The 25809-nt window shown below is 43.3% G+C and overlaps 1 protein-coding gene across 4 annotated transcripts in view; it reads right to left on the bottom strand.

Annotated features, from left to right (window-relative positions):
- Positions 1-25809, bottom strand: part of WDSUB1 (WD repeat, sterile alpha motif and U-box domain containing 1) — a 56920-nt gene that overhangs the window by 23237 nt on the left and 7874 nt on the right. For all 4 annotated transcript variants that reach the window (XM_083154001.1, XM_083153999.1, XM_083153998.1 and 1 more), the window contains 6 exons: positions 24991-25398; positions 14961-15145; positions 13944-14036; positions 12128-12221; positions 7462-7495; positions 5832-5872 (listed from right to left, as the gene is read on the bottom strand). In XM_083154001.1, the coding sequence (XP_083010127.1) occupies positions 5832-5872; positions 7462-7495; positions 12128-12221; positions 13944-14036; positions 14961-15145; positions 24991-25388 (845 nt within the window). In that variant the 5' untranslated portion in view covers positions 25389-25398. The remainder of the gene's footprint in view (positions 1-5831; positions 5873-7461; positions 7496-12127; positions 12222-13943; positions 14037-14960; positions 15146-24990; positions 25399-25809) is intronic.

The raw sequence follows: 25809 nt of genomic DNA, 5'->3' as shown, positions 1-25809 counted from the left end.
CAAATTACATAAAAATTCCATCAATCCCCCGGGCAGGCCTATTATTTCGGCCAGGGACTCCCTCTTCTATACAGTTGCCAGATTCCTTGACTTATTCCTTCAACCCATTGTCCAGAGACAGTCGACTTACCTTAAGGACACGAACACCTTCCTTATTGAACTGCAAAGACTCACACCACTGCCAGTTAAATGCCTCCTGTGTACAGTGGATGTTGTATCACTGTACACTAATATTCCCCACCAGCGAGGGATTCAAGCTGTTAAACGGGCAGTACAAAGCAGTGACATTTACAGTGGCCCTGACACTGCGTTTTTCATTGAACTCTTGGACTTAGCATTGTCTAGAAATTACTTCATTTTTGACAGCCAGTTCTATATCCAGTGCTCGGGGGTCGCGATGGGCTCTTGCGTCGCCCCGAGCCTGGCTAATATCTTCATGTTTGAAGTGGAAAAAGATATGTTTTTGTCCAAGATAGATGTGATGGATAAAGTTCTTGCTTTTTATCGCTATATAGATGACTTGTTCATATTATGGTCTGACACAGAAGAAAGTTTTCATGATTTAATGTCTATATGCAACACCTCTGACCCTAACATAAAGTACACATACTCGTGTAGTCACACTGAGATAAACTTTCTTGATGTCATGGTTCATCTTACAGAACAAGGCGACATCTCTACCACACTGTACAAAAAACCTACTGATCGCAATACAATATTGCAAGGTTCCAGTCACCACCCTCCTTCTCTCAAGTGGGGGTTGCCATACTCCCAATTTCTCAGGTGATGCAACTTAGAATTTGCAGCAATAAAGAGGATGCTATTGCTGAAATGACACGCATGAGGGATGACTTCCTTGTTAGGGGTTACCCGCACAAATTGTTACAAGACACTATGACCAAAGTCCTCACGCTTGACAGAACAACTATTCTCAAACGCACTGGCAGCAAAAAATTGACAGATAAAATTGTGTGGACACAAAAATATACCAACATCAGTGACCCCATAGTACGTGCAGCCAGGAGAATGTGGCCACTCGTAACCAGTGACACGGCCCTACCAGCCATCAGGTCTTGTAACATCCTCCCCTCCTTTAGAAGAGGCACTAATATCAAGGACCTTGTTGTCCATAATGATATTTCTAATCATGTACCACCCAGCCAGACGCATTTCCTCACGCGCAAGAAAGGCAATTTTAAATGCCTTGGTTGCACCACCTGCGCTAATCTAGAAATCGGAGATCATTTCTACCACCCCCGTACAGGGGAGAAAATACCCATTAAGCATGCCCTTACCAGTACCAGCAAATACGTGGTTTATTATATCAAGTGCCCGTGCGGTTTAATGTATATAGGTAAGACTATCCGCCAATTCAAAGAGCGGATAGCAATGCACCGTTGCAGTATTAGAGCAGCTTTAGAAGGTAAGGGCTCGGATCAGCCTGTAGCCCGGCACTTCAAAGTTCACCAACACCCGCTACCCACTATACGCTACAAAATGATTGATTGCATCCCCCCCAGCAGGAGAGGTGGTGACAGGGGACGTGCCCTTCTACAGTTAGAAGCAAGATGGATTCACAGGCTACAGACAGTCAGTCCTCTTGGTCTCAACGAACAACTCACATACACCAGTTTTTTATAAATGTTCCACTTCTTTATCCGCATTAGTCATCTTTTGCTTAGCTACACTACATACAATATTGTTGTATATGCCACTGCTCCAGCGTTATCCGCTAACCCAGCAGCTCTCGCATGCCGACAGTTCCTGCCTGATCAGTCATTCTCCGTTTTACGTGAATTACAACACTTTTGTTGTTTTTTGAATGTATCTACCTTTTTTCTTTGTACATGCTTCTTTTGATGTGGCACACTTATTTATGTGTTGCCCTCATTGTGTTATTTACTCAGCCATACAGTACCGTAACTGTTGTTTTTATTCTTTTCCTACAGTTGTTTTTGTATCACCATGGTGACGGCTTCACTTAATTGTTTTTGCACACGCTCCCGGGAGGCTCGATGCTGTCGGCGCCCCGGCGCTTCTGTGACGTCACTCGGCCACCGGGTAAGCACCGTGCGGGGGATGGGGTGCCACGTAGGTGAATGATCACTTCTATAAATGTAAGTGTTTTGTACTGTGTTCATTATGTCTTGATAAAGGACTTTAAGGTCCGAAACGTCGATATCTGAACCTGTGGTTACGTTTTTCTTTATATGAATGATGCAACTTGGTCTGAGTGCTGGTTAACACTGTGTCTATATTTCTCCCGGTTGGGATTTCTAGCACCAGACACGCTGGTATTTCAGCTACAGAGTGCGGGACCTTATCTTTCTATATATATATATATATATATATACTCTTCCTCCCCTCATTGCCCAGAGCCACAGTCACCAGACGTAACCTCGGGTCTCTTGACCCCACTGTCCTGTCTTCCCTGGAGACTTTCCTCTCTCCTCTCTCAACCATGACTTGCCCCAACCAGGCTGCCTCTTTCTATTTCTCTTCTCTCACCTCTGCTCTCGACTCTGTAGCCCCCTCCACACTGTTCCCCTTCGACGCTCTAAACCACAACCCTGGCACAACAAAATAACTCGATTCTTGCAAAAATGTGCACGCTCTGCTGAACGCCTCTGGAGGAAATCTCACTCTCTGGAAGACTTCCTCCATTTCAAGTTTATTCTCTCCTCCTACAGCGCTGCTCTCTCCTATACCAAACAATCTTTCTTCAAATCTCTCATCTCTTCCCATTCCTCCAATCCCCGACGTCTCTTTGAAACTTTCAACACTCTACTTCGCCCTGCACCACCTCTCCTCCCTTCATCCCTCACTGCCACTGACTTTGCCTCCTTCTTCCTCTCTAAAATTGAGGTAATCCGACATGATATCTCCTTCCATACCCCCTCTGCTGCCCACCCACCCCAATCATCCTCCCCTACCAACTACCCCACTCTGTCATCCTTCTGCCCTACTACAGCTGAGGAAGTCCACTCCCTCATCTCATCCTCTCCCCCCTCTACCTGTCCCTTGGACCCTCTCCCCTCCCGTCTCCTCAGTTCCCTCTCCCCCACTGGCTGCTCCCACCTTGCTCACCTATTTAACCTATCTCTTTCTACTGGCATCTTTCCCTCACCCTTCAAACACGCTCTGGTCTCGCCTATTCTTAAAAAACCTAACCTGGACCCTTTATCTCCCACAAGCTACCGCCCTATCTCTCTTCTCCCATTTGCCTCTAAAATACTAGAACGGCTGGTTTACAGGCGTCTCACCAGCTACCTGTCTGACCACTCCATCCTAGATCCCCTTCAATCTGGCTTTCGCCCACTACATTCCACTGAGACTGCCCTAGTGAAAGTCACCAATGACCTGCTGTCAGCCAAATCCAAGGGTCACTTCTCCCTGCTTAGCCTTTTGGACCTATCTGCTGCCTTTGACACTGTGGATCACCCTCTCCTCCTCCACACACTCCAAAACATTGGCCTCTCTGGCACAGTCTTCAACTGGTTTTCCTCTTACCTCTTCAACCGTTCCTTCTCAGTCTCTGCCTCTGGCTCTACCTCACCACCTTCTATCCTTCCTGTCGGGGTCCCTCAGGGTTCCGTCCTTGGCCCCATTCTGTTCTCTCTGTACACCTCCTCTCTGGGTGCACTCATTAACTCCTTTGGCTTCCAATATCACCTCTATGCAGATGACACCCAAATCTACCTCTCCTCTCCTGATCTGTCCCCCACTGTTTTCTCTCAAGTTTCCAACTGCCTTGCTGCCATCTCTACCTGGATGTCTGAGCGATTTCTGAAGCTGAATATGGACAAAACCGAACTTATTATCTTTCCCCCACCCAGAGCTATGCCCCCTACTAATATCTCTATCACTGTTAACAACACCATCATCTCCCCTGTTCCCCAACTCCGCTGCCTGGGTGTCACTCTTGACTCCTCCCTCTCCTTTGCACCCCACATCCAAGCCCAGGCCCATTCTTGCCGGTTCCAGTTACGTAACATTGCTCGCATCAGGCCCTTTCTCTCACAGAGTGCAACTAAGCTGATCATCCACTCATTGCTCATCTCACGGCTTGACTACTGTAATGCTCTTCTCACCGGCCTCGCTCAATCCCAACTAGCTCCTCTCCAATCTGTCCTCAATGCTGCAGCCAGGCTTATCTTCCTCTCCCGCCGCTCTAATTCTGCTACTCCCCTTCAACAAAATCTACACTGGCTTCCATTCCCCTACAGAATCCTCTTCAAACACCTCACACTCACATACAGGGCCATCTCTCATTCCATTGCTCCATATATCTCTAACCTCCTCTCCATTCATACACCCTCCCGCCCTCTACGGTCAGCTGACGACTGTCGTCTCTCCTCCACCCTGATCACTGCTTCCCATGCTAGAGTACAGGACTTTGCCCGTGCTGCACCCCTTCAGTGGAACGCACTCCCTCGCTCCATTAGACTCTCCCCGACCTTGCAAAGCTTCAAACGGGCACTGAAAACTCACCTATTCATCAAAGCGTACCCTTCCACTGCATAAACCAGCTGGTTCTCCGACCCCTTGCCTGTTTACATCCTGCTATCTAACCACCACCCCCTCGCTTGCACCTCTTGTAATCTGTCTGTCTCCCCTTCCTACTAGATTGTAAGCTCCTCCGAGTAGGGCCCTCTTCCCTCCTGTTGTCAAAGCCCACTTCTCTTCACATTTCACTCACAGCTCTCCTTTACTCCAACACTCAGTGACCATCTTCGTCTGCATACTCATCTCCATCATTGGCCTCAAGCCTCTAGTTGTATGTTGATTGGGTCCTCACTACTTACATTTAAGCTTTAATGTGTATTGAACTGTGGTGCTCTTTATTTGTACTGTATTTTTGTTATTTATTCAATGTTATGCCAAGTTTTGTCTCCCTGTATTGTTCCTTTGTACGGCGCTGCGAAACACTTGTGGCGCCTTATAAATAAAATAATAATAATAATATTTTAAATCTTTATTTTAATGACCTTTGTTTACTGTTGAAAAGCTTTGCTTTTGTCCCTTTTACAATGATCATTACAGTCATACATATGTTACATGCTCACGTGGACCAATTGAACGATAACATGGCTGCCCACTCGGAAGCGCAAGGTAAATGATTTCATGAAGATGTGATGGACTTTGAACGTCGTTATCAGGGGCAATACAATGACAGTATGATGGGGTATTATGTCCGGGGGCTAATTTATAGGTAAAAGCCCATACAATCACAAGAAATACGAAACATATTCATTTCTAAACTTTTTGTTATATATTCTGTTACAGTAGTTGTTTGTTTTAATTTTGTTTTTGTAACTAAAAAGTCATTCAAATTCATAATTTTTGAATACAATAAAGGAATGAAAATAGGGAAATCTTCTTAAAATGCATCATTTAATTCTGATGGCTACAAAAGCAAACTTTTTTGGGTAGAACTATTTTTTCTTTAATTAGTATTGTGGAAGAAATAAAAATCAGATATGCAGAACTCAGACTCAAAATTCAGGATGATCTGTGTTATTCATTCTGCCTGAGTAGAACATAAAGGTGCCTATACATGCACCGATTCTGGCGCCGCGATGTGTGCTTTGTGGTGCGCGCTCCTGCGGCATCTCATCGCACAGTACAAAGAGTATGTGCTGCACATACTTTTTTGTACTTGCTTTTTATCGCATCGCATTGCATGCACAACGCATGCAATACAATGCTATTTTAGCCCAGAACGCACGCCGGGATTGGGACGTGTATGGGCAGCTTAAGACTGCATTTACAATTGTCATTCTCGTTGCTTACACACTGCGGGATAGTGTCTCTAATTGTAATATACCAACCGTGTGTGATGAGTGAGGATATGTAGAATGCATCCAGTTTTCTAAAGGGAAAAGATACAGAAACGCCCATTTCAGTTTTTAGCCCAATATGTACCTAATATTAGGACAAAAGCTTATGGAAACGGAGTTTAAGGCTGCAGTAAATTTAGCAACAGCAAAACAATAGAAAATCATATTGCCAAATAAAGAAATAGGACTAAAAGAAATAGGACTAAAAAAATGAAACAAAACAAGACAAAAAAAAAGGAAAAGAAACCATACAGACACATATAACGAATCATTCAAACATGATACAGACAGAGAACCAGGTAAGATAGGGCCTATTTCTGAACACTGGGCCTGGTTCAGATGTGGTTGGAGTTGCCATCACTGCTGCTTCCGTCGGTAGATTGCAGGACCAATGTGACCAATCACAGAGGCCAGGAAACCTCTGTGCCACAACGTAGATTCCTGGCTTCTTCCTCCCCCTAAATAGTGGTAACATCCCTCTGCTTTCACATATGGAGGCCGTCACTGCCCCCTCCCTGCCGTCCAATCTCTGACAGTCTGCTGCCATTTTGTGTCACAGGACCCATTGACACCCATGCAGAACGGGTCCTGCATATGCACAAAGTACCGATAATCTGTACTTTGTGCATCAGGAAAGCAACTCCAACCACATACAACACTAAACTACTTCAACGCTAAAAAGACATTTACTGTACTATCAGCATAATAATTCTATATAATAAAAGGCTACCGCTGCATCTCATCTCACTTCTACTGTGATCAATAACAGACAATTTCCTATTACTTTTCAGTCAGAATTTATTGCACCCTAAATACTGTAGATGAAAATGAGTTAAGGTCGGAACTGTTGTGGGACAAATTAGTGGAAATGCAAAGCCCAACAATCTCTCAGGGGATGGGGAATACAGAGTTACTGTTCAGGGGATGCACAGGACTGCCATTCCAGAAGCTCTCCTTAACAATGACCTACGTCCTCATAATTAAGACTGGTGTTACTAAACAGTACTCTGGAAGAGTACAGGAATCTGAAAATCTGACTAGAGACTGGGCGTTATGTCCCCAGTGGACTACTGTGAAGCAATGCGAAACTGTAAGCCCTGGAGGACCGTTGCCCTGGGGGGACTAGAGGACCGCTGCCCCCGGACGGACTGCTGCCCTCAGGAGGACTTAAACGCCTGATGTGAGCAGAGGACGTCACTAAGTAGTAAGATGATTCTGAAGCTTATCTAAATTCTCAATACAAAAACACAATAGAATAAATTAATATCCTTCTCAAAAGATATTTTAACCCTGAGTGCCACATAAATTTGTCAAAATTGGTGTGAAAATTGCCAAACAAACATTTTTATTCATCATAATGACCTGTAATGTTTACCTTATATAGGAAATATAATTTTATTTACACAACATTTTGTATTTGAATTTATATAATATATGTGAGCGAGGCTGGCATTTTTAGCCGATATTTTGAGCATCTCTCACAGAGATGTTGGCACTCCTAGGGTTAAGGAGGAAGTAAACCCAAAATAGATCTATGATCAAAACATGTTCGATGCTGCAGGTATACAAAGGGTCCTAACAATTAATTAATTAAAAATAAAATAAAAAATAAGCTACTTACGGCTGAATAAATGATTACAGCTTTGTCCACAGACCTAGAATAAATTAAACAGAACAAGTAAACACATGTAACATGTAATGTGCACGAGTCCTTAGTGTACAGTAAGGCATCAGCAACACACATATAACAGGTAATGTGCACGAATTCTTAGTGTACAGTAAGGCATCAGCAACACACATGTAACAGGTAATGTGCACGAGTCCTTAGTGTACAGTAAGGCATCAGTAACACACATGTAACAGGTAATGTGCACGAGTCCTTAGTGTACAGTAAGGCATCAGCAACACACATGTAACAGGTAATGTGCAGGAGTCCTTAGTGTACAGTAAGACATCAGCAACACACATGTAACAGGTAATGCGCACTAGTCCTTAGTGTACAGTAAGGCATCAGCAACACACATGTAACAGGTAATACGCACGAGTCCTTAGTGTACAGTAAGGCATCAGTAACACACATGTAACAGGTAATGCGCACGAGTCCTTAGTGTACAGTAAGGCATCAGCAACACACATGTAACAGGTAATGTGCAGGAGTCCTTAGTGTACAGTAAGACATCAGCAATACACATGTAACAGGTAATGCGCACTAGTCCTTAGTGTACAGTAAGGCATCAGCAACACACATGTAACAGGTAATGCGCACGAGTCCTTAGTGTACAGTAAGGCATCAGCAACACACATATAACAGGTAATGCGCACGAATTCTTAGTGTACAGTAAGGCATCAGCAACACACATGTAACAGGTAATGCGCACGAGTCCTTAGTGTACAGTAAGGCATCAGCAACACACATGTAACAGGTAATGTGCACGAGTCCTTAGTGTACAGTAAGGCATCAGCAACACACATGTAACAGGTAATGTGCACGAGTCCTTAGTGTACAGTAAGGCATCAGCAACACACATGTAACAGGTAATGTGCACGAGTCCTTAGTGTACAGTAAGGCATCAGCAACACACATGTAACAGGTAATGTGCACGAGTCCTTAGTGTACAGTAAGGCATCAGCAACACACATGTAACAGGTAATGTGCAGGAGTCCTTAGTGTACAGTAAGACATCAGCAATACACATGTAACAGGTAATGCGCACTAGTCCTTAGTGTACAGTAAGGCATCAGCAACACACATGTAACAGGTAATGCGCACGAGTCCTTAGTGTACAGTAAGGCATCAGCAACACACATGTAACAGGTAATGCGCACGAGTCCTTAGTGTACAGTAAGGCATCAGTAACACACATGTAACAGGTAATGTGCACGAGTCCTTAGTGTACAGTAAGGCATCAGCAACACACATGTAACAGGTAATGCGCACGAGTCCTTAGTGTACAGTATGGCATCAGCAACACACATGTAACAGGTAATGTGCAGGAGTCCTTAGTGTAGAGTAAGGCATCAGCAACACACATGTAACAGGTAATGCGCACGAGTCCTTAGTGTACAGTAAGGCATCAGCAACACACATGTAACAGGTAATGTGCAGGAGTCCTTAGTGTACAGTAAGACATCAGCAACACACATGTAACAGGTAATGCGCACGAGTCTTTAGTGTACAGTAAGGCATCAGCAACACACATGTAACAGGTAATGCACACGAGTCCTTAGTGTACAGTAAGGCATCAGCAACACACATGTAACAGGTAATGCGCACGAGTCCTTAGTGTACAGTAAGGCATCAGCAACACACATGTAACAGGTAATGTGCACGAGTCCTTAGTGTACAGTAAGGCATCAGCAACACACATGTAACAGGTAATGCGCACGAGTCCTTAGTGTACAGTATGGCATCAGCAACACACATGTAACAGGTAATGTGCACGAGTCCTGAGTGTACAGTAAGACATCAGCAATACACATGTAACAGGTAATGTGCACGAGTCCTGAGTGTACAGTAAGACATCAGCAACACACATGTAACAGGTAATGCGCACGAGTCCTTAGTGTACAGTAAGGCATCAGCAACACACATGTAACAGGTAATGTGCACGAGTCCTTAGTGTACAGTAAGGCATCAGCAACACACATGTAACAGGTAATGCGCACGAGTCCTTAGTGTACAGTAAGGCATCAGCAACACACATGTAACAGGTAATGTGCACGAGTCCTTAGTGTACAGTAAGGCATCAGCAACACACATGTAACAGGTAATGTGCACGAGTCCTTAGTGTACAGTAAGGCATCAGCAACACACATGTAACAGGTAATGTGCACGAGTCCTTAGTGTACAGTAAGGCATCAGCAACACACATGTAACAGGTAATGTGCACGAGTCCTTAGTGTACAGTAAGGCATCAGCAACACACATGTAACAGGTAATGTGCAGGAGTCCTTAGTGTACAGTAAGACATCAGCAATACACATGTAACAGGTAATGCGCACTAGTCCTTAGTGTACAGTAAGGCATCAGCAACACACATGTAACAGGTAATGCGCACGAGTCCTTAGTGTACAGTAAGGCATCAGCAACACACATGTAACAGGTAATGCGCACGAGTCCTTAGTGTACAGTAAGGCATCAGCAACACACATGTAACAGGTAATGCGCACGAGTCCTTAGTGTACAGTAAGGCATCAGTAACACACATGTAACAGGTAATGTGCACGAGTCCTTAGTGTACAGTAAGGCATCAGCAACACACATGTAACAGGTAATGCGCACGAGTCCTTAGTGTACAGTATGGCATCAGCAACACACATGTAACAGGTAATGTGCAGGAGTCCTTAGTGTAGAGTAAGGCATCAGCAACACACATGTAACAGGTAATGCGCACGAGTCCTTAGTGTACAGTAAGGCATCAGCAACACACATGTAACAGGTAATGTGCAGGAGTCCTTAGTGTACAGTAAGACATCAGCAACACACATGTAACAGGTAATGCGCACGAGTCTTTAGTGTACAGTAAGGCATCAGCAACACACATGTAACAGGTAATGCACACGAGTCCTTAGTGTACAGTAAGGCATCAGCAACACACATGTAACAGGTAATGCGCACGAGTCCTTAGTGTACAGTAAGGCATCAGCAACACACATGTAACAGGTAATGTGCACGAGTCCTTAGTGTACAGTAAGGCATCAGCAACACACATGTAACAGGTAATGCGCACGAGTCCTTAGTGTACAGTATGGCATCAGCAACACACATGTAACAGGTAATGTGCACGAGTCCTGAGTGTACAGTAAGACATCAGCAATACACATGTAACAGGTAATGTGCACGAGTCCTTAGTGTACAGTAAGGCATCAGCAACACACATGTAACAGGTAATGTGCACGAGTCCTTAGTGTACAGTAAGGCATCAGCAACACACATGTAACAGGTAATGTGCAGGAGTCCTTAGTGTACAGTAAGGCATCAGCAACACACATGTAACAGGTAATGTGCACGAGTCCTGAGTGTACAGTAAGGCATCAGCAATACACATGTAACAGGTAATGTGCACGAGTCCTTAGTGCACAGTAAGGCAGAATGTATAGCTTACACCATGGTGCAAATAATGATTAGTTCTGTAGAAGTCATATGACAGAGTAACACTAAAGCGCTTTTGAAGTGTGAAAAATATTAAAAAGTTTCAGAACTCAATGAATATAAATCCCTTTATATTTCCCCTCCTATCTTGGCTTGTGAATGTTTATGTTTGGCCATCACCCTTCCGTTACCCCACCCTGCTCTTTCTTCAGTAGAATACATTCTAGTAGCCCACCATGGCAGCAGCGGGTCACAGGCCCCCTCACTGGTAAGTGCTGGCCCTTAAACGCTCTTTCTAGCTATAGAACAAAAAGGTTGCGCCTCTGCACGGCCATTACACCCCGGATCACATCACCATTAATCTGCTATTGTGAAAGGGGATTAGTATAAAAGGCCAGTGAGACGGCAAATCTATTGCTAGTGTGGACCAGAGCAAATGACAGAGGCGGCAATGAATAATGGCTTCAACGTAGTACTTGTAACGCACACAGAAAACAATGGCACCCGGTATTACCATCCATAATTCTGTAATGTTATCCTGCAGCCTTCTCTGTATTTATGTTACTGCACATTATACACAAGCCCCAATGTAGCGCCCGGTGTAATGAGGTCATCTGCAGGGTGGCTTCCTCTAATCACATCCATATGTCCGCACAACAGAATCACGTTCAACAAAAATATCAGACTTAATGAAAAATTCCATAAAATAAGGCTGTGTCAATATGATGCGCGTTTATGTCGGGCCTCTGGTATTGTTTTTATACACTGTTATAATAAAAAATTATCAAATTGATCTTTTTTTTACATATTTAAAACTTTTTTATTGTCTCCCACTATGATTAAGTTCAGTCATGTGATACAAATACAGTATATACCTAGGAGTGTATAATATAAAGGACATATCATCATGACACAATACAGACACTGAGGTTGAAAAGTAGAAGGATGAGAGAATCAGAAAGTGAGAGATTTGGTAAGAAGTCTCCAGTTTTTTTTAAAGTGCCAATCATTTACACTGCAAAATCAGACTGGTTTTGCAGTGTAAATGATTGTTGCTTTAAAAAACCCTGAAGATTTCTTCCAAATCTCTCACTTTCTGAATCTCTCATCCTATTACATTTCACCCTGAGAAGGGAAAGATAGTTTGCTGCCCTCTAGTGTCATAAAGGAAAAATGACTACACATAGAAACTCACCCAGAGACAACGCTTTGACCATCACTGGAGAAGGCGCAGCAGAGGACAGGGGCCGAATGCCCACTTAGAGTAAGTTTACATCTCATTTCAAAACCTTTTTAAAGGGAGGCAAACGAAAAACAAGCCAAATGTCACTGAAACCCTATTATGACATATCCTTAATACATGTAGAGTGATTTATACAGATAACTTGTCTGATACCTCCCCAATGCTATTCTACCAGAGTCTCAGTATATGGGCCTAATTCAGACCTGATCGCGAATTTGTTCTCAAAATTGGCAAAACTATGTTGCACTGCAGGTGGGGCAGATGTATCAGGTGCAGAGAGAGTTATATTTGGTTGAATTATTTTGTTTCTGTACAGAGTAAATACTGGCTGCTTTATTCTTACACTGCAATACAGATATCAGTTTGAACACACCCCACCCAAATTGAACTCTCTCTTCACCTGTTACATCTGCCTCACCTGCAGTGCACATAAAGGTTCCTACACACGAGGAGATGCTGAAGCGTTCTCAGCTATGCTAGATCGCTCAGGACGCTTCAGCAAGATCGCTCAGCAACTTAATGACTGTATTCCACACAACCACGGCCGATATAAACCATATCGGCTGCATCTGGCCAATATCACCCGTACACACTGAACAGAATCGGCCGCTGAACATGCAGGGCGATTGGCCATATTGACCTGCATGTTCAGTAGATATCCCTCATCATTAACGACGCGGGGGAGAGAACAGGAAAAATAGGGGTAACTACGGTGCTAGAACCGGGTGTCAATAAGAGTAATTATAAATAATACAGTTTAAAAACGTCACACAACAAAATAAAACAAAATTAAAATAGCAACGTATAGGCTGTATAGTCACCCGACTGAGAGGACAGTTGTGGCTAGCAATCCAGTGGAGGAGGCAGTGGATGATAATTTGTCTTCCTCCTCATGGATATCCGTTCAATACAGTCAATGGTTAAAAAGCGGCTCACCAATATATTGGAGATCAATCCTTCAATCATGATGCCTCTGTATGGAGGCGGGAATTCGGGACTGGTTCGGACAACAGCGCTGCGAAAGGCGTTCTGGACAGGACACGGGTGACAACTTCTAACGCGTTTTGCTGCATATATGCCGCTTTTATGTGGGAGAGCGTATCGGTAACGATATTGAGTGTACACACTAGACCAGTGGTTCCAAAACTGTGCGCCTAGGCTCGCTGGGGTGCCTTGGAGCACTTGCAGGGGTGCCTCAGGTTGGTGATCCAGAACCAATTCAAGTTATTTGTGGCCAATGAAATAGGCAAAATCAGTGCTTGTGGCTTCCAATTAAGAATATGTGGGTGAACAGAAGTGAATCATGTTTCTCACCACATAAGTGGACCTAAGGAAAACATTTACATCACAACTTTTTAAATATTTTTCCTGAAATTAGTAACCAACTTTTGGTCTAGGGGTGCCGTTAAAAATATTCTGATACTTTAGGGTGCCGTGATTCAAAAAGTTTGGGAACCCCTGCACTAGACGATATTGTGAATCATATCTCTCAGTAGGCCCTTTCTGAGCGATATTGTTAACAATATCACCTAATGTGTATGGGCCCGAGTCACACATTTCTGTGCATGTGGGGAACTCCCTTTCTCTGTCTTTAGTACTAATAATGGTTACATTACGGTCAATGTAACAGAACACAGAACCTGTTTCCTGTGTCCTACTGTCTATACTGTGTTAACATGAAAATTTAATGTTCACTGTCCAGCTATCTGTCCCCATATTTGAATCCCTATCTCTATGTTGCAGACAAGCGTGGCTTTATTACACTCACCTTTCTCATAACCAGATGAGATCAGCCAGATTTTAATGTCATTATCTTGGCCACTGGAAACCATTTGGTAACACTCAGTGCCGCGCGCTGCATCTGACGAGGGGAAATAAAGCAGGCACATGTTTAGCGTAAGGTAACATCAGGTACGCCTCCCCACAGAGAACATCACGGCTCATTTACTGACACACACAATCTGCAAAACCCCAACGCTTGCTTATGTGCACAAGATCACCTACTCCTAATGCAGTAAAAAGTGCATGACCCCTCCTGGAACTTGGGCAGCCCCCACCCCACCCCACCTGCAGTATACACTGGGTGGGAACCGTAAGCATGTCACATCACAGTCCATATCCTCCATCAACTTCTGAAGTCAAGTCAAGACTTGGTAGAGTCGAGTCTGATGTACCGGAACAATTTAGAATTTATTCTGATTAACTATGAACAAGAAACATTCTCCAGTAAGAATTTGCTAATGTCTGTACTTCCGGATATGATTGGTTCTGTACAACAATGTGTTATATAACATATACAGAGAAGCTCATATTATAACTTTGGTAGGTGCACCATATTGTGTTTATTCTGGAGCTTTTATTATTTCAATTGTACCAAAATATGAGGGTAGTGTTCCCTCTGGGCTGTTTTGGCGAAGCGCAATGATCTTGTGAAAAGCTGCAGCGGAGACCTTCATCCAGCATGCAGACCACACACCTGCTCTGTACTGGTCCAGCTGCTTCACCAAGCGGTTTGAGCGGATGCAACTTTTTATAGACTCCTCCGGTGAATACTATTAAAATATTTATTGTTCCCTTTGTTGATAGAATACTTCTAAACGTATTGCACACCCCTTATATCACACTAGAAGGAACTATTTTCTCAACCCCTGCTACAAATGTTATATTCGCATTATTTGGTAGAATTTGAAGTGTAGAAGTACATGATCTTTGAGCAAAAGACAGACTCAGAGTTCTGTGTGAAAGTATGACAGAGTCATTTATATAGATGCTAAAAATCACTGACCTGCTACAGGTTGGGAGGAGAAACTGCAGCAGGTTACTCCGAGATCATGTGCCTTGTCATTATACAAACATCGCATTTTCTCATCCCAGGCTGTCAGGTCCCCACATGAGGAACCTGTGATAAATATATTTCCCCCAGGGAAGAAGGAACACGCCACTATAGAGCCATCCTTCACCAGCCCGGACCTGGAGGGAAAAAGAGAGTCAGGTGGTAGGACGCAACACGTGGGATTACATTACAGCTGCAGCAAAGGAAGAAAGCATTGGAGCAAGAAATAAAACAACTGGTGACTTCAGATAGATAGATAGATAGATAGATAGATAGATAGATAGATAGATAGATAGATAGATAGATAGATAGATAGATAGATAGATAGATAGATAGATAGAGCAATTTAAACATGCTTGGGATAGGCATATTGATATCCTTACAAAGAAATCAGGATAAAATATGGTTTGAGGTAACATGTTTAAATAAGGGGCAGACTAGATGGGCCAAGTGGTTCTTATCTGCCGTCAAATTCTATGTTTCTAGATAGATAGATAGATAGATAGATAGATAGATAGATAGATAGATAGATAGATAGATAGAATATATTACATTTTGTGTACATGGTCCTATATGCAGAGCTGTACAGAACATTCAGATCATAAGAGGTTAGGCTGGCACATGTAGGACTACAAGTGTCAGCATACCCATGGCTACTTTACTTTTACTAAGATGGGAGTTCTATTGAAGATGGGATGTTGTCCATAGCAACCAATCAGTTTCTACTTATTTATTTAGCACCATCTAGAGTCTAGACGATAAGGTTGGTTGCTCATAGCAACATGTCATCTTCAACAGAACTCCCATTTTAGTAAATAACCCCCTTAGATCGGGATTGGGTGAATGTGGTGTCCTTTTTATCAGCCAAATTCAGTTAGCAGCTGTAGTAATTTATAGCCCAAGAAAAGTGTGGTAGCCTCGGGCTTGAACGTTTGGGGCTCTCTAGCTGCAGCTATTACCCAATACCGTGCATTAATCACAGAGTCTGGGATAAGTTGAGTCAGAAGTGAGCGCTGCTGCGTACAACTACTGGGGAGCTCATACCCCTTTCTCCCACATTTTTCTCCTCACATCGTTACCGATATATCGTGCATATCATAGTGTGTATGCACTATATTGTTACTGATGCCGGCTTACACGGGTCATTGATGACACACACCCTCCCCATTGTCATTACCGATATATCGTGCATATCATAGTGTGTATGCACCATATTGTTACTGATGCCGGCTTACACGGGTCATTGATGACACACACCCTCCCCATTGTCATTACCGATATATCGTGCATATCATAGTGTGTATGCACCATATTGTTACTGATGCCAGCTTACACGGGTCATTGATGACACACACCCTCCCCATTGTCATTACCGATATATCGTGCATATCATAGTGTGTATGCACTATATTGTTACTGATGCCGGCTTACACGGGTCATTGATGACACACACCCTCCCCATTGTCATTACCGATATATCGTGCATATCATAGTGTGTATGCACCATATTGTTACTGATGCCGGCTTACACGGGTCATTGATGACACACACCCTCCCCATTGTCATTACCGATATATCGTGCATATCATAGTGTGTATGCACCATATTGTTACTGATGCCAGCTTACACGGGTCATTGATGACACACACCCTCCCCATTGTCATTACCGATATATCGTGCATATCATAGTGTGTATGCACTATATTGTTACTGATGCCGGCTTACACGGGTCATTGATGACACACACCCTCCCCATTGTCATTACCGATATATCGTGCATATCATAGTGTGTATGCACTATATTGTTACTGATGCCGGCTTACACGGGTCATTGATGACACACACCCTCCCCATTGTCATTACCGATATATCGTGCATATCATAGTGTGTATGCACTATATTGTTACTGATGCCGGCTTACACGGGTCATTGATGACACACACCCTCCCCATTGTCATTACCGATATATCGTGCATATCATAGTGTGTATGCACCATATTGTTACTGATGCCGGCTTACACGGGTCAATGATGACACACACCCTCCCCATTGTCATTACCGATATATCGTGCATATCATAGTGTGTATGCACCATATTGTTACTGATGCCAGCTTACACGGGTCATTGATGACACACACCCTCCCCATTGTCATTACCGATATATCGTGCATATCATAGTGTGTATGCACTATATTGTTACTGATGCCTGCTTACACGGGTCATTGATGACACACACCCTCCCCATTGTCATTACCGATATATCGTGCATATCATAGTGTGTATGCACTATATTGTTACTGATGCCGGCTTACACGGGTCATTGATGACACACACCCTCCCCATTGTCATTACCGATATATCGTGCATATCATAGTGTGTATGCACTATATTGTTACTGATGCCGGCTTACACGGGTCATTGATGACACACACCCTCCCCATTGTCATTACCGATATATCGTGCATATCATAGTGTGTATGCACTATATTGTTACTGATGCCGGCTTACACGGGTCATTGATGACACACACCCTCCCCATTGTCATTACCGATATATCGTGCATATCATAGTGTGTATGCACTATATTGTTACTGATGCCAGCTTAGACGGGTCATTGATGACACACACCCTCCCCATTGTCATTACCGATATATCGTGCATATCATAGTGTGTATGCACTATATTGTTACTGATGCCGGCTTACACGGGTCATTGATGACACACACCCTCCCCATTGTCATTACCGATATATCGTGCATATCATAGTGTGTATGCACTATATTGTTACTGATGCCGGCTTACACGGGTCATTGATGACACACACCCTCCCCATTGTCATTACCGATATATCGTGCATATCATAGTGTGTATGCACTATATTGTTACTGATGCCGGCTTACACGGGTAATTGATGACACACACCCTCCCCATTGTCATTACCGATATATCGTGCATATCATAGTGTGTATGCACTATATTGTTACTGATGACGGCTTACACGGGTCATTGATGACACACGCCCTCCCCATTGTCATTACCGATATGTCGTGCATATCATAGTGTGTATGCACTATATTGTTACTGATGCCGGCTTACACGGGTCATTGATGACACACACCCTCCCCATTGTCATTACCGATATATCGTGCATATCATAGTGTGTATGCACTATATTGTTACTGATGCCGGCTTACACGGGTCATTGATGACACACACCCTCCCCATTGTCATTACCGATATATCGTGCATATCATAGTGTGTATGCACTATATTGTTACTGATGCCGGCTTACACGGGTCATTGATAACACACACCCTCCCCATTGTCATTACCGATATATCGTGCATATCATAGTGTGTATGCACTATATTGTTACTGATGCCGGCTTACACGGGTCATTGATGACACACACCCTCCCCATTGTCATTACCGATATATCGTGCATATCATAGTGTGTATGCACTATATTGTTACTGATGCCGGCTTACACGGGTCATTGATGACACACGCCCTCCCCATTGTCATTACCGATATATCGTGCATATCATAGTGTGTATGCACTATATTGTTACTGATGCCGGCTTACACGGGTCATTGATGACACACGCCCTCCCCATTGTCATTACCGATATATCGTGCATATCATAGTGTGTATACACTATATTGTTACTGATGCCGGCTTACACGGGTCATTGATGACACACACCCGCCCCATTGTCATTACCGATATATCGTGCATATCATAGTGTGTATGCACTATATTGTTACTGATGCCGGCTTACACGGGTCATTGATGACACACACCCTCCCCATTGTCATTACCGATATATCGTGCATATCATAGTGTGTATGCACTATATTGTTACTGATGCCTGCTTACACGGGTCATTGATGACACACACCCTCCCCATTGTCATTACCGATATATCGTGCATATCATAGTGTGTATGCACTATATTGTTACTGATGCCGGCTTACACGGGTCATTAATGACACACACCCTCCCCATTGTCATTACCGATATATCGTGCATATCATAGTGTGTATGCACTATATTGTTACTGATGCCTGCTTACACGGGTCATTAATGACACACACCCTCCCCATTGTCATTACCGATATATCGTGCATATCATAGTGTGTATGCACCATATTGTTACTGATGCCGGCTTACACGGGTCATTGATGACACACATCCTCCCCATTGTCATTACCGATATATCGTGCATATCATAGTGTGTATGCACTATATTGTTACTGATGCCGGCTTACACGGGTCATTGATGACTCACGCCCTCCCCATTGTCATTACCGATATATCGTGCATATCATAGTGTGTATGCACTATATTGTTACTGATGCCGGCTTACACGGGTCATTGATGACACACACCCTCCCCATTGTCATTACCGATATATCGTGCATATCATAGTGTGTATACACTATATTGTTACTGATGCCGGCTTACACGGGTCATTGATGACACACACCCTCCCCATTGTCATTACCGATATATCGTGCATATCATAGTGTGTATGCACTATATTGTTACTGATGCCGGCTTACACGGGTCATTGATGACACACACCCTCCCCATTGTCATTACCGATATATCGTGCATATCATAGTGTGTATGCACTATATTGTTACTGATGCCGGCTTACACGGGTCATTGATGACACACACCCTCCCCATTGTCATTACCGATATATCGTGCATATCATAGTGTGTATGCACTATATTGTTACTGATGCCTGCTTACACGGGTCATTGATGACACACACCCTCCCCATTGTCATTACCGATATATCGTGCATATCATAGTGTGTATGCACTATATTGTTACTGATGCCGGCTTACACGGGTCATTAATGACACACACCCTCCCCATTGTCATTACCGATATATCGTGCATATCATAGTGTGTATGCACTATATTGTTACTGATGCCTGCTTACACGGGTCATTAATGACACACACCCTCCCCATTGTCATTACCGATATATCGTGCATATCATAGTGTGTATGCACCATATTGTTACTGATGCCGGCTTACACGGGTCATTGATGACACACATCCTCCCCATTGTCATTACCGATATATCGTGCATATCATAGTGTGTATGCACCATATTGTTACTGATGCCGGCTTACATGGGTCATTGATGACACACATCCTCCCCATTGTCATTACCGATATATCGTGCATATCATAGTGTGTATGCACCATATTGTTACTGATGCCGGCTTACACGGGTCATTGATGACACACACCCTCCCCATTGTCATTACCGATATATCGTGCATATCACAGTGTGTATGCACTATATTGTTACTGATGCCGGCTTACACGGGTCATTGATGACACACACCCTCCCCATTGTCATTACCGATATATCGTGCATATCATAGTGTGTATGCACTATATTGTTACTGATGCCGGCTTACACGGGTCATTGATGACACACACCCTCCCCATTGTCATTACAGATATATCGTGCATATCATAGTGTGTATGCACTATATTGTTACTGATGCCGGCTTACACGGGTCATTGATGACACACACCCTCCCCATTGTCATTACCGATATATCGTGCATATCATAGTGTGTATGCACTATATTGTTACTGATGCCTGCTTACACGGGTCATTGATGACACACACCCTCCCCATTGTCATTACCGATATATCGTGCATATCATAGTGTGTATGCACTATATTGTTACTGATGCCGGCTTACACGGGTCATTAATGACACACACCCTCCCCATTGTCATTACCGATATATCGTGCATATCATAGTGTGTATGCACTATATTGTTACTGATGCCTGCTTACACGGGTCATTAATGACACACACCCTCCCCATTGTCATTACCGATATATCGTGCATATCATAGTGTGTATGCACTATATTGTTACTGATGCCGGCTTACACGGGTCATTGATGACACACACCCTCCCCATTGTCATTACCGATATATCGTGCATATCATAGTGTGTATGCACTATATTGTTACTGATGCCGGCTTACACGGGTCATTGATGACACACACCCTCCCCATTGTCATTACCGATATATCGTGCATATCATAGTGTGTATGCACTATATTGTTACTGATGCCGGCTTACACGGGTCATTGATGACACACGCCCTCCCCATTGTCATTACCGATATATCGTGCATATCATAGTGTGTATGCACTATATGGTTACTGATGCCGGCTTACACGGGTCATTGATGACACACACCCTCCCCATTGTCATTACAGATATATCGTGCATATCATAGTGTGTATACACTATATTGTTACTGATGCCGGCTTACACGGGTCATTGATGACACACACCCTCCCCATTGTCATTACCGATATATCGTGCATATCATAGTGTGTATGCACTATATTGTTACTGATGCCGGCTTACACGGGTCATTGATGACACACACCCTCCCCATTGTCATTACCGATATATCGTGCATATCATAGTGTGTATGCACTATATTGTTACTGATGCCTGCTTACACGGGTCATTGATGACACACACCCTCCCCATTGTCATTACCGATATATCGTGCATATCATAGTGTGTATGCACTATATTGTTACTGATGCCTGCTTACACGGGTCATTGATGACACACACCCTCCCCATTGTCATTACCGATATATCGTGCATATCATAGTGTGTATGCACTATATTGTTACTGATGCCGGCTTACACGGGTCATTAATGACACACACCCTCCCCATTGTCATTACCGATATATCGTGCATATCATAGTGTGTATGCACTATATTGTTACTGATGCCGGCTTACACGGGTCATTAATGACACACACCCTCCCCATTGTCATTACCGATATATCGTGCATATCATAGTGTGTATGCACTATATTGTTACTGATGCCGGCTTACACGGGTCATTAATGACACACACCCTCCCCATTGTCATTACCGATATATCGTGCATATCATAGTGTGTATGCACTATATTGTTACTGATGCCGGCTTACACGGGTCATTGATGACACACACCCTCCCCATTGTCATTACCGATATATCGTGCATATCATAGTGTGTATGCACTATATTGTTACTGATGCCGGCTTACACGGGTCATTGATGACACACACCCTCCCCATTGTCATTACCGATATATCGTGCATATCATAGTGTGTATGCACTATATTGTTACTGATGCCGGCTTACACGGGTCATTGATGACACACACCCTCCCCATTGTCATTACCGATATATCGTGCATATCATAGTGTGTATGCACTATATTGTTACTGATGCCGGCTTACACGGGTCATTGATGACACACACCCTCCCCATTGTCATAACCGATATATCGTGCATATCATAGTGTGTATGCACTATATTGTTACTGATGCCGGCTTACACGGGTCATTGATGACACACACCCTCCCCATTGTCATTACCGATATATCGTGCATATCATAGTGTGTATGCACTATATTGTTACTGATGCCGGCTTACACGGGTCATTGATGACACACACCCTCCCCATTGTCATTACCGATATATCGTGCATATCATAGTGTGTATGCACCATATTGTTACTGATGCCTGCTTACACGGGTCATTGATGACACACACCCTCCCCATTGTCATTACCGATATATCGTGCATATCATAGTGTGTATGCACTATATTGTTACTGATGCCGGCTTACACGGGTCATTAATGACACACACCCTCCCCATTGTCATTACCGATATATTGTGCATATCATAGTGTGTATGCACTATATTGTTACTGATGCCGGCTTACACGGGTCATTAATGACACACACCCTCCCCATTGTCATTACCGATATATCGTGCATATCATAGTGTGTATGCACTATATTGTTACTGATGCCGGCTTACACGGGTCATTGATGACACACACCCTCCCCATTGTCATTACCGATATATCGTGCATATCATAGTGTGTATGCACTATATTGTTACTGATGCCGGCTTACACGGGTCATTGATGACACACACCCTCCCCATTGTCATTACCGATATATCGTGCATATCATAGTGTGTATGCACTATATTGTTACTGATGCCGGCTTACACGGGTCATTGATGACACACACCCTCCCCATTGTCATTACCGATATATCGTGCATATCATAGTGTGTATGCACTATATTGTTACTGATGCTGGCTTACACGGGTCATTGATGACACACACCCTCCCCATTGTCATTACCGATATATCGTGCATATCATAGTGTGTATGCACTATATTGTTACTGATGCCGGCTTACACGGGTCATTGATGACACACACCCTCCCCATTGTCATTACCGATATATCGTGCATATCATAGTGTGTATGCACTATATTGTTACTGATGCCGGCTTACATGGGTCATTGATGACACACACCCTCCCCATTGTCATTACCGATATATCGTGCATATCATAGTGTGTATGCACTATATTGTTACTGATGCCGGCTTACACGGGTCATTGATGACACACACCCTCCCCATTGTCATTACCGATATATCGTGCATATCACAGTGTGTATGCACTATATTGTTACTGATGCCGGCTTACACGGGTCATTGATGACACACACCCTCCCCATTGTCATTACCGATATATCGTGCATATCATAGTGTGTATGCACTATATTGTTACTGATGCCGGCTTACACGGGTCATTGATGACACACACCCTCCCCATTGTCATTACAGATATATCGTGCATATCATAGTGTGTATGCACTATATTGTTACTGATGCCGGCTTACACGGGTCATTGATGACACACACCCTCCCCATTGTCATTACCGATATATCGTGCATATCATAGTGTGTATGCACTATAATGTTACTGATGCCGGCTTACACGGGTCATTAATGACACACACCCTCCCCATTGTCATTACCGATATATCATGCATATCATAGTGTGTATGCACTATATTGTTACTGATGCCTGCTTACACGGGTCATTAATGACACACACCCTCCCCATTGTCATTACCGATATATCGTGCATATCATAGTGTGTATGCACCATATTGTTACTGATGCCGGCTTACACGGGTCATTAATGACACACACCCTCCCCATTGTCATTACCAACATGTCGTGCATATCATAGTGTGTATGCACTATATTGTTACTGATGCCGGCTTACACGGGTCATTAATGACACACACCCTCCCCATTGTCATTACTGATATATCGTGCATATCATAGTGTGTATGCACTATATTGTTACTGATGCCGGCTTACATGGGTCATTGATGACACACATCCTCCCCATTGTCATTACCGATATATCGTGCATATCATAGTGTGTATGCACTATATTGTTACTGATGCCGGCTTACACGGGTCATTGATGACACACATCCTCCCCATTGTCATTACCGATATATCGTGCATATCATAGTGTGTATGCACTATATTGTTACTGATGCCGGCTTACATGGGTCATTGATGACACACATCCTCCCCATTGTCATTACCGATATGTCGTGCATATCATAGTGTGTATGCACTATATTGTTACTGATGCCTGCTTACACGGGTCATTAATGACACACACCCTCCCCATTGTCATTACCGATATATTGTGCATATCATAGTGTGTATGCACTATATTGTTACTGATGCCGGCTTACACGGGTCATTGATGACATTGTTTGTTCGCCAGGGAGTTCAAGGGAAATCGTTGACGAGAACGTATAGTGTGCACCCACCTTTTTGGCTTCATTTTTGTTGGGTATTATTTGATACATGAAATTAGACTGATAACATTTTAGGACTTGATGAGGAAATTTTTCGATTATGTCCAGAAAAGTAAAAAAAACAAAAAAAACAAGATAAACCTTTTCACATTTGTGAGTTGTGTATAATGACCTTTCTCAGCACATATCAATAACATACGGCTATCGCTGTTATGCATTATTATTATTTTCTATTATGCCCTGTTGCACTTACCTGTGAAAATTCAGCAATGGCACATTCCATAGTGCCACACTACCGTCAGCCGCACCTGAGACTAGATATATGGAGCTGGGAGAGAACCTGCAGACTCTCACTGGACTGCTACCCGGCTGCTCCAAGGACACCAAGATCTGCCCATTGCCCAAGCTCCAGAGAATTGTTTTACCATCCGTGGAGCATGAAGCCAGGACGGACTGATTAGGGGAAAAGCAGCAGCAATGCACTGCGTACGTGTGTCCTCTCAGCGGGGAGAACGGCAGCTCTTTAAAGTCTTTTAAGGTATAAACCCGGATCGTTTTATCCAAGGAGCAGGTCGCAAGGTGAGAGTCAGAGAAGGCGCAGCTGTTTACATCATTTGTGTGGTCCGCCAGCGTCCTGAGTAATTCCACCATTTTCCTTCATCTACAATGGAAGAACATTATATTTAACAATTTAGGAACCTGATAGATGCAAAATTCATATAGATTATTCAGTTTAGGAGACACAAACTGATACATGGGTGGTAATAATAATAATACAATATTTGGTTATATAAAATTGTAAGTTATCCAATGTACAAGGTGATTTCCAGAATAGGATGGTACAAAATCTCTTCAGCGAGTGGACAATAAAAGCGGACTTGGCCACAGAGTGATAGTATAACCTCATTGTAGTGGTTCTAAGGCTTAAACACTCTGTTGCAGTATTGAAGTGCATTTTTCTTAGCCCTCATAAGTAACAGAAATACTAGATCCAAAGCTACACTGCAAGTCCCTTATGCTCCATAGTCAGGGCTAATGATCGGGTCTGGGAGAAAGTATATCATGTTTGTAT

Source organism: Crinia signifera, chromosome 7 (genome assembly GCF_055691185.1).
Source record: "Crinia signifera chromosome 7, ASM5569118v1, whole genome shotgun sequence".
NCBI lineage: Eukaryota > Metazoa > Chordata > Amphibia > Anura > Myobatrachidae > Crinia > Crinia signifera.
Note: the sequence above shows the minus strand (reverse complement) of the source record. Positions and strands in the feature narration are given on the sequence as shown.